The sequence below is a fragment of the Tasmannia lanceolata genome, unplaced genomic scaffold, assembly GCF_043159265.1.
Source record: "Tasmannia lanceolata isolate RefF3 unplaced genomic scaffold, GAP_Taslan_0.1 ptg000013l, whole genome shotgun sequence".
Classification (NCBI taxonomy): Eukaryota; Viridiplantae; Streptophyta; class Magnoliopsida; order Canellales; family Winteraceae; genus Tasmannia; species Tasmannia lanceolata.
The window spans coordinates 8,918,135-8,929,444 of record NW_027518690.1 but is presented as its reverse complement, the minus strand read 5'-3'; the positions used below and the strand labels follow the sequence as shown (position 1 = coordinate 8,929,444).

The 11,310-nt window shown below is 40.2% G+C and overlaps 1 protein-coding gene across 1 annotated transcript; it reads left to right on the top strand.

The window, feature by feature from the left end:
• The first annotated feature begins 496 nt into the window (after positions 1-496).
• On the top strand, positions 497-5,745 carry LOC143890929 (UPF0481 protein At3g47200-like). Its single transcript, XM_077395601.1, has 2 exons — positions 497-1,139; positions 5,032-5,745. Exons 1-2 carry the CDS (start codon positions 508-510, stop codon positions 5,576-5,578), a joined length of 1,179 nt encoding a protein of 392 aa, XP_077251716.1. The 5' UTR covers positions 497-507; the 3' UTR covers positions 5,579-5,745.
• Positions 5,746-11,310: the final 5,565 nt, after the last annotated feature.

The following is an 11,310-nucleotide window of genomic DNA, read 5'->3' as shown; positions in this document are numbered from 1 at the left end:
TTCCGTGAGTCACGTGTCAGCTCCTCATTGTATGTCAGATTTCACAGACACAATAGTTCACAACCATAGTTAAAAGCAAATTAAGAAATTTTCGAAAAATCTATGTAGAATGATATTGAGACCCAGCTTTGAGAAGTTGGAATCCAATTTTAGGAGAAGTCCATCGGAAAACATGGATGACATTAGCTTGACGATCACAGAAAAACAAGACAGCTCTAATAGAGGCAAAGCAGATTCGTTCCTTTAATTTGGTTTTATAGTGTCAAACACATGTCCTCACTTTGCAATCCTTTTCTATTGATTCATATTGCTTTGTGATCCTTCTTCATCAATTAATGCTTGCTTAAGATAGGCACAAACTTAGATGCCCAAGTTTTCCTTTCGATTTTCCTATTACAATGGCATAAAGAACAAGAAAAAAGAGAAAAAGTAGAAGGTTGTTATAAGAGCTAGACAGCCTATTTTTCATTGCTATTTTTATTTTCTGCTGTGGAGAATCGACGAACAATGGGAGAGAGCAGCTGGGCCATTGATTTAGAGAAGCAAATCACGACAGCGGAGGTGGATGAGGAGGAGATCAAGAGATGGGTCATTGATTTAGAGAAGAATATGGAGGAGGAGGAGATGAAGACTAGCCGCTCAATTTTTAAAGTGCCCACCCAGACCACCCTTCTCCACAAGAATGCCTACGAGCCAAATATTGTTTCCTTTGGCCCTTACCATTACGGTAAATCTCACTTGCAACTTATGGAGACACACAAGAAAAAAGCAGTCGATTACTTCCTCAAGAACTATGGGAAGCCCCTGAACAATTATGTCAAAGCGTTGGAGGAAGTTGATCAAGAACTGAGGGACTCTTATGAAAATCTTGACGATGAGTGGAAACATAGAGAGAAATTCCTCAAGTTAATGATGTTTGATGGATGCTTCATGCTCAAGATCTTGTACGAGTACAAGGAGACATTAGCCAAACCAGGTTCCGAAAACCATGATCACTTTAATTTTGACCCTCAACTATGTCTCTACATCAGGAGGGACATGTTGATGATTGAAAACCAGCTTCCTCTGCTGGGTCTAGTGACATTGGCAGCTGTCCAGACAGGAAAAAGCACGGTACTTTTTGTTCTCTCTTTCTGCTAGCAGTCTGAGTTAGAATCAAGGTTATAAATTTCGGCTGAAATCCGAAATTCAACAACAAAACCGAAACGTTTCGAAACCGAAATTTCTGAAACGTACCAAATTTCGGAAATTTCAGCAAAAATTTTGCTAAAATATTAATTATTTATTCCTTTACCAAATTTCAGCCGAAATTTTGGGATTTCGGCTGAAATTTCGGTTTCGGTGAAGCCCGAAATTATAGCCGAAACCGAAATTTAAAACCTTGGTTAGAATTACATGATTACATGGTGATGAATTGAAATACAAGAGAATAAAACATACTAGTTGATTGACCAATACTGCCAATCTCTACTTGATCTACTCCTCGTTAGGTGCTCGGCGTTTCTCAAACCCGAGCCACGCTGGAAGTCGAAGTAATGGCTTCTCACACCGCATGGCTGAAAGAGGAAGAGGAGAACTTCCTGGGATCCAATCCCAAACTTGAAATCCATATAGCTTCCTTTTCCATACAAGAAGTAGAAGCAAGAACTAGAAAAAAAGAAAACTATAAGTGGGGGAGAAAATGAAATTGATGTTGGGCGAGAGTTGGATGAATTTGCCCTAGAGATTTGTAAAGAGTGCTGGGATGTAAAATTCGTCCACCCTACTCCTTATATAGAGCTCCAAGCTCAATTTGTTTCCTCAATGGAAGCCTCTAGAATTTTGAATTTTGAATTTAATAAAAAATCTTTTATTATTTTATTTCCAAAACAAGATGGGCACATGCCAAAAAACGATTTCTACAAATGGGAGGTTTCCAAATTCCTAGAGGACTCCTCACAATTAGAAACTTTCTTCATAACTCTCTTTCCTTCTTAATTTTCACCAAGAGAATTAGACAATTCCAACCAATTGGGATTGAGATAATTCCAGCCAATAGGATTTCTTATAACTCTGATCCAATAGGATTTGAGCTACAATTAAGCACATTCTCTTAATATGTACCCACCATAAGTATGGTGTATCCCCTCTAATAACATGTGTATGCACCCTATGTATGGTGCACCTCGTCGTTGTATCTCATATTTTGGATCCGATCCACGTACGATCAAATCTGAAACCCGGATTGTCCAAAAATCCTTAAGGGTCTAGAGAGTTGTGAGTGGGATCGTTCCTACAAAGCCCACCATGGGCCCCACGGAGATCTCATGCGACATAGTTAACTACGATCGCATTAGGCAAGTGGCCCCCACCAGGACATTACCATGAAGAAGACCATTAGAACAAATACCCGAAGCTACATTTACCGAGTTGAGTCCTCCCGGGGGGTGGACATAAATTACCCTCCGGGTCCACTCAATGGCATACCTTTTGATCTTTCAATTTGGGCCCGGAAATGCATTTACAAATTCCTTTTGAAAGCATCCATTGCTTTTTAGAAAACCTTTGATAAACAATTTATCAAACCAACTTGGCAGTCATTATTTAAAGGGCCTAGTCATCAAACTCCAAATGACTTTCTTCTATGAGAGAGGTGGAGGATTGTTTGTTGGGCATCACTATTGATCTCATGGCTGAGCCTGATGACCCAGTACTATATGTTGGTAATCCTAATTGGACTACGGTTAGATAGACCGAAGCCATAAGGCGCGCCGCGCGCCCAGAGACATACACTCATCTATTTACCCCGAAAGAGGGGAAATGACACTCAACTCAACTCAACAAAGCCTTTGTCCCAAGCTAGTTGGGGTCGGCTAAATGAATCATTTAGAAGAAAAAAAATCATGAAGAAGGTAAAAGGGATCTACCTGGCTCTAATCCTGGTTCTAGTTGGGTTCTTGTACGTGGATCATTTTCTTCCATTCTATCCTATCCAAGGTTATGTCCTCTGTTATGTTCCTAGCTATCAAGTCTTTCCTCACTATTTCTACCCATGTTATTTTCACTCAAGTAGGTAGTAATTAGAAACTATTTGTTGGGAAAGACCTGTGTGTGGTCTTTTTAAGCTTAACATCAACGGGGCGACAAAGGAAAACCCGGGAGAATCAGGAGGTGGCGGAGTCGTGTGCGACTCTAAAGCAAAAGTTATCTTTGCCTTCGCCTATTTCTATGGGATATCCACCAACATGGTGGCAGAAGCAAGGGCGCTCTTGGACGGTCTTAGGCTATGCAAAGCTTTCGGAATAGTGAACCTCATTCTAGAATCGGATAGCAAGGTGTTGATGGATCTCATTTCAAAGAAAGAGAGCTACCTGTGGTCCATATCCTCTTTCTGGACGGAAATGATGTTGTTACTCATGGATCAACTTTGCCTCTCCCATCAACACCAATTCAGAGAAGGAAACAAAGTTGCGGACGCTCTCGCAAATGAAGCTGTTATTACCAAATCGAACCGAATTTATCAAGGCTGGTCAGAAATGCCAACCACGGCCCGTGGGGCTGCAAGATGTGATGCCTTAGGTCTTCCAAATCTCCGGTCGAGGATGACCTAGGTGTTGGTTTTGGTTTTCCCCCTTTTGGTTTCTGATTTAGAGGCGAGTTGATTAGCCTTCTTCTTGTAATTTTGCAAATTCTATATAATATTTTGAGGTCCTCCCTGGGGCCGCAATCTGTTCCGGGTTAAAAAAAAAATAGAAACTATTTGTTCGTACTTCAGAGTCGCATTGAGTGGAAATAGGAGAAGTTACCAAAATACCCCTTCGTCATGGAAAATGACTAAAATACCCGTATGACATAAAAAAATGATCAAAATACCCCCATATGGGGTAAAATAACTAAAATACCCCTGAGTCATGGAAAATGACTCAAATATCCTCATGAAATAAAATTGAACAAAATAAGTCGTATCAAGTAATAAAGACCAAAATACTCCTGCGACATGGAAAAGACTGAAAGACCCTGAGTCATGAAAAATGACTAAAATACCACTATGACATATAAATTATCAAAATACCTCCATATAAGGTAAAAAATGACTAAATATCCCAAAGTCATGGAAAATGACTAAAATACCCCCATGACATAATGTCAGGTGAAAATACGTCGTATTGGGTAAAATGACCAAAATACCCCTGCATCATGTGAATGACAAAAATGCCCCTATATCAAGTGAAAATGACCAAAATATCTCTTGGGCATGGATAATGACTAAAATACCCTTATGACATAAAAATGATCAAAGTACCCCCATCGTATTGGGTAAAACTGACCAGAATACTTGCATCATGGAAAATGACCAGGATACCCCTACATCGGGTGAAAATAACCATACACCCCTAAGTCATGGAAAATCACTAAAATACCTTTATGACATAAAATGATCATGATACCTCCATATAGGTAAATGACTAACATACCCCCAATTCATGAAGAATGACTAAAATACCACTGAGTCATGGAAATCGATCAAAATGCGTCATATCGGGTAAAATGACCAGAATACCCCTTCATCATGGAAATGACGAAAATATCCCTTAGTCAAGGAAAATGACTAAATTACCCTTACGATATAAAAATGATCAAAATACGCCTATATAGGGTAAAATACCCCCGAGTCATAGAAAATGAATAAAATACCCGTATGACATAAAAAAAATGACCAAAATACGTCGTATCAGGTAAAAATAACCAAAATAGTCCTTTGGCATGGAAAATGACTAAAATACCCCTATATCGAGTGAAAATGACCAAAATACCCCTAAGTCTTGGAATTTGATTAAAATACCCTTATGACATTTATCTTTATGCAGGATATGGTTACGGTGGTGATAAACAAATCAGTATTCCAGTTTTACGGCAGGAACGTGTCATCAGAAAGTGATTTATCTTCATGTATTGTCTGTATTAAGAAAGAGTGTAATTGACGAGCGACCTCGGTTACCTCTCTACGATGCTTACGATGACATGATGAAGATGGGTCGGTCCGTGACGGAGCTTCTTGAAGCTGGAATCAAATTCAAAAAACAGTCCTTATTCCAACTACATTAATTCCACCGTTTTCGCTGAGCACACTGGTGTTCTCAACCTCCCAATTCTCATCATGGATGAAATCACAGAAATCAGCTTCCTAAATCTCATGGCTTTCGAGCGCAAGGCCAAGGGTATGGGCAGTGCAGTGAGTTCCTTTCTCGCCTTCATGGGCAGTTTGATCAACTCAGAGGAAGACGCTCGTTTTCTCCGGTCCAAAGGAATTATCCAGAGTACGCTTGGGAACGATAAAGCCATTGTTGATTGCATTAAACTGCTAGGAAAGGACATGTACTTCAATCCACACAGTGAGATGTGTCTTACGCAATATCGGTTGAACCAGTACTACCTCAACAGCATCAAGTCGTGGAATAAACGACTTCGTGACTGGAGTTCTAACTTCATGCAGACCTACGTGAAGAACCCTTGGACTTTAATCTCTCTAATGGTTGCGGGTTTCGTTCTTAGCCTCACGGTTACTCAGACCTACTACTCCATCCACAAACCCAAATGACCTCACGCGCATCTTCCACATACCACACTATATTTTCTATACACACTGCTTATACTTCTTAATACATAATCGCTCTCATCATTACTCAATATTTTATTTTCTTCATTTTAAATAAAGTTTCTCATATTTTTTTCTTTTTTCTTCACTTTCAATAGAGTTTCGCATACCCAACGTTTAATAAATTTGCATGGTGGTAACTTATATATTATTCCAGTAGAATACAACTACAAGGATGATCAACACACCAAGGGCTAAGCCCTAACTTTCAACATTGGATCCGACATGAGCCATACTATCTTGTCGCAACCTGTTCCAATTTTTTCTAATGGCCTTTGAATAAGCAACAGCTTAAGTGAAATAGCAAGTGGTGCCAGGCCTACTTGTCATTTCGTGGGTAAAGAAAACAAATTTTCCTACTTTTCTAGTTGGTAAGCTATCAAAGGGTTGAGGGATTGAGCATCAGCTCAATTGGTTAAGACCTTGCTCTTCAAGAGGTCGGAGGTTCAATCCCAGCTTACCAACCGGATTAAAGGCTTCAGAACATGAATAGCAACAACTATTCTTGCAAAGGAATGACGATGATGAAAGCACATTCCATCTAAATTAACAGCTTAAGGTCACTCTCCCCACACTAGAAAACATATATACACCATGCATAAAGGGAGTACTTTTCATGTCTTTGCATAGATCTCCTGTTGGGACAAATTGGTATGATGAATGATCAAATGATGGAGACAAATAATAAAAGTAAGAAACAAGAGAATGCAGAAAGAGGTATAAAATGGATGGTAGGCAAGGCAAGGAAAGAAAAGGTTTTCTCTTTAAAGACTTAAATTTCCTCACTTATGCAGGTGGCTACCACGAAATAAGTCCTCAGGATACAATGCCTACGCTATGATCAAGGACTGCATCACCAATATGCCTGTAGTAAGAGTAAAAAATAGAAGAGTGAAAGAGAAGCATATTTAAAAATACTTTTTAAAACAATTCCTTAAATAATTAAAATGCTTTTTCATAATACGAGTGTCGTTCCAAATGGAAATACCATTTCATTAAAAAAAAAAGAAGAAGAAGTGTCACTCTGATAAAACTCATTTTTCTATTTTAAAAAATAAAAGATTTTGAAGGAAGGGGCATCTTTGGCCACATCCAGAGCTCAAGAAAAAAGGCTGAAAGAGGATAAAAGGCTTATTGAAGTTGCTTCAAAACCAGCATATCAATGGCAACAGGTAAATGTATTTGTTCTTTTAGGGCAGTAATAAATCGACTCCCCAAATGGATAAATCAACTCCCCATGTGTCTATCTCTCTCCGGCCTCTTTCTCTCTCTAACAGTGATAAATCGACTCCCCAAATGGATAAATCAACTCCCCATGTGTCTATCTCTCTCCTCTTTCTCTCTCTAACCTAGAGGAGAGAGAAAGAAGACACATGGGGAGTCGATTTATCAATCTGGGGAGTCGATTTATCACTCCCCTTCTTTTATTAATTTGATTATTCGATAAGAAAAGCGCTCTCAGCTAGTAAGGAAATTAGTAAGAGAAAAGAAAAGGAGAATTTCGATCTAGACCACACTCAACCGATTCAAGAAGGTTTTCCGAGGGGCTGACAATGCTGCCACTATCTATTTCGAGTGAACTATGAACTGTTATGACATACCACCCAAAATAGAGCTCTGCTTTTCATGGTTTCCGAGTGAGGAGTGGCGAATGAACAAACTTTGCTGAGTGCGGTATTTTATTTTTCTTTTAACAGCTAAATATTATTTAGATCTATATCCTAAGGTATTGAAGGTTTAAACTTGGCCTGAGTGGCAGGTCAATCCAAACCGTCTGGTCGACCACCCTGGAGCAAGATTTTGGTCAAGTTGGCCGGTTTTTGGTCGGTTCCTGGACCAGCTTGATGTCATCTATTATTATATGAGGGTTTCTGGCGGACCCAGAAGAAATAAAATTTTTAAAGTATATATAATGCTCATTTTCCCTTGGTTTTGGACAAATAATTCTCCAATTACCATAGATGTATTATGATTGATTAAGATTGTGTGGACATGCGAAACCTTAAATTGATTCCATTTAATTTTGGTAACATGAAAGAGTTATTACTATATAGATGGTGATATTGTGTGCCGATATTATCACATAATCACTAGAACATTCGCTTGACGGATACCTTGAGTGTAAGGTTAACTAGAATTTATAGTACTAGTAGTGTCCAATTGCTTAGGCCATCCAACGAAGGGTCTTTGGCTCTCTGTGCGTGCAGTCCAGATCACACTGATCATTTCTATTGTCATTTTAACCTTTGGAAGTTAAGTGAATGGCTTTTGTTGAGGGTAAATATCAGCACCTAACTACAGGCCGGCACGTGGCATGCACGAACTCAAGTTCGGTGAGAGTAGAAGGGTAACTTTGCAGCTCTTCTAAAAGCCCTAGAAACCCTAACACTGCAGCCGCCAAAGATATAACCCTGGAAATCAAAATTTCAGGAAACCATCCAATCAGGAAAGTCCTAAAAGAGGTAACTTTCCTAGCAAAGAGCTCAACTTGTACTGTTGCCCAACCGACCTGGTCAAAAACTTGGTAAAAAGGATGACTTGCCTCCGAGGCGAGAAAACTCATAACGTGATAGGGACTACCAGCCACCCTCTAAGAGGAATCCAGGAAGCAGATCGGACTCCGCCTCTCAAGTCCTGGCCAGTCTGACCTGCCCAGCCGCACTACAGAGCCGAGCTCAAAGACCTTCGACGTGCACAAAAAGATCCAGGAAATGGATAAGAAGATCAGTGCGATGCTAAAGGCAAAGAACGATGTGAACGAACTGCAGCTAGCGAGCGAGCCGCCCTTCGCTAGGGAGATCATCATGGCTCCCCTCCCCTGGGGTTTCAAAATGCCTCGGATTGACCATTAGGACGGCACCACAGATCCTGTCGACCACCTAGAGCATTTAAGGCGATGATGCTACCGCACAAAGTATCAGATGAAGTCGCTTGCCGGCCGGCCGGCCATGAAGAAGGCCGCCATTGTCCGGTCACTAAATTCCTCCCAATCTCCATCAGTTCCTTCGTCAAGCTGAGCCACCACTTCATCAGCAGCCGGCGTCATCAGAAAGCCACAATCGCGTTAATGACAGTGAAGCAAAGGAAAGAGTCACTCCAAGACTACATCAGCCACTTCAACCACAGAGCCTTGACCAGTAGGTAAAATGGCTGTGCTGATGAATGGTGTGAAGGCCTCCAGGTTCAGCTTCTCAATCTCCAAGATGCCACCCCAAACATTAGCCGAGGACCCGAGCTGAAAATACATTAACGTTGAGGAGACGATGTCATCCTGGATAGAGATAGAGAAGGGCCAGCCTAAAAGTAAGAGAGAGGCTCGAGAAGATCAGAGCTCCATGGCCGTGTCGGCCTAAAAGTAAGCAAAAGGCTCGAGAAGATCAGAGGTCAATGGCCAATCCAAACAAACGGCCCTGCCAAGAGGAGAGATCCCTGCCCACAACAGGATCCCACCTTGGAGATTTGGGAACTTCACAACACTCAATACTCCGATGAGTCGGATCAGTTAGAGGGTATGCCCTAAAAGCCAATTGTAGTCATATTGAAACTATTATTTAATGATAATTTAATGTTTTGTGACATCTATTGGGTACTTACTCGAGTGTGTGATGTGCTCTTAGACACGTTTATCCTTAGGTAGCATCGTAGGACTGGTCATGCGCATAGAGATTATGTGGCAGGGAGATATGACCATCTGGTTCTTTGCAGACCTAGAATGTTCCTAGTTGGGGTTGAGATTGGACATCTCGTACCTGTACACAACCAGCAACGAGGCTGCCTCCATACACACATTGGGTGGCCAATCCCGATCACTAGGGTAGTTGACTCTAAGCATGTGGAATGAGTGCAATGATTGGATCACACACTAAGCGGATCACTTTATAGAATAACCTACGAACAAGGAATTAGATGAGGTTATTCTGTCACACAGGACTCTTGGAAATGTCCTTAGACCTGAGGGGTCGTTTTGGTCTGTGGGCACGTCTTATGGATTAGGTCTATTTAACCGTAGTTCCAGTTCGGGATTGCCAGCGGATAATACTGGGTTATCGGGTAAACCTATGGGATCAATAGCGATGCCCAACAAGGAATCCTCCACCTCTCTCGTAGAGGAGATCTTGCAAACATGGAATATTAACATATTCATGTTGTAATATGATACTAATGAAAGATGCATCTCTAGATAAACGGTAGTTCATGTAGGTATGGCCTATAGGAAAATATATGCATTAAACAAAAGAAAATTAGAGATCTATGTTTGAGATGATACCCAAGTTCCATGACTTGTGCTTTAATCATTAAAGGAGACTCAGAATATTTTGGCGTGGGCATGTAACAAAGCAATAGTCTATAGAAATTAGCAGACATTATTATGGAAATTTGATGTCTATGTTTGAAAACATGCCTTGATTTGCATCATACGAAGAAGGCAGCAAACGAACAAGCAAAAAAATAGGCTGAAGGAGCTGAGAAGGAAGAGGTAGCGATTGACAACTCAAATCGGGTTGAAATGAGGTCAGAGTCCTAATGGATTTGGAGGGTTGGATGCTTGGGGGTTTTCTATTGTATATACTCTTTGGGATGTCTTGTCCCTGTTGTATGTGCTATCTCTCTTTCTTTCTTTTTTGAATCGTTGTATGTGCTATCTCTTCTTTAATAAAATCATTATTTTAAAAAAAAAAATGTAAATAATATCATAAATGGCTGAAAACAGAAGAATGCCCTTGACAGTGGTCTTGCTCGATGAAATTGAGAAAGCTCATCCAGATATATCTAACATCCTCCAGGTTTTTGAAGATGTTCATCTTACTGACTCTCAGGTGGGTACATATAAAACAAGTTATTATGTATGGATAAGGTTGTAGCATATGCCATGGTTTTAGTACAGAGGTTGGTCACCTCAAGTTATTCCATTATTTGGGTCACAAAATAGCTGATTTTCTAAGTGTTCCTGGGCTCCTGCTCAGCTGCTCACTCACCTGCCTTGCTTCTAAATTTTTTGGCTTATGTTATAAATAGGCTACTGATATCCGCACGACCATATTTTTATCTGTTGCTGCTTGATTTTCTTTTATGGGGGATGGAAATTTTAAGCACCATCTGTGTTCTTTTTCTCTTTCCCCAAAACATAACTTTACACCGCCTCTAAGATTGTCTGATCTTTCTTCTATTTCTCATTCCTACATCTTTCTTTAGAAACAGCAATGCACCAAATTGAATCCAACAACTCCCCCAAATTTGTAGTTCCGCTTGAATCTTGAATGACTAAATGCACCTATCTAGGCCATCATGAATATGATCCCCTATGTTTCCTTGGTTAAAATTTTTTCCTCTGATTACAAGTCTTAATCAAATGAGCCAACTTGAGCAACAATTTCCAAGTTGATTTCATTTCGAATGGTATTCTTTTCTTTCATGAAAATTCCATCATTGTCAGTATAGTGTTCATTGCGGTCCTTATTTCAGATGCTTGAGATTCTGAACATAATGCTGTGAGAGGTAAAGGTGAGACTCCGGTCTAGAGGTCTCTGAGACACATTGGTCTTGCCTGGGGCCTGGGTCTGTTTTTCGTATAGTAATAGGCGACAATGTATATAGTATACATTCTCATTTTAAAAACTTTTTTTCCTTTTGGTGACTTCAAAAGCTTAAAAAGATAGGGACGTTTTTATGTAGGC

Excerpts from the sequence above, each read along its gene's own strand:
- LOC143890929 (XM_077395601.1), top strand. The coding sequence starts at position 508 with ATGGGAGAGAGCAGCTGGGCCATTGATTTAGAGAAGCAAATCACGACA. Across the intron at positions 1,140-5,031 it reads TTTGTTCTCTCTTTCTGCTA|CTTCTTGAAGCTGGAATCAA; the intron begins GCAGTCTGAGTT and ends TCCGTGACGGAG.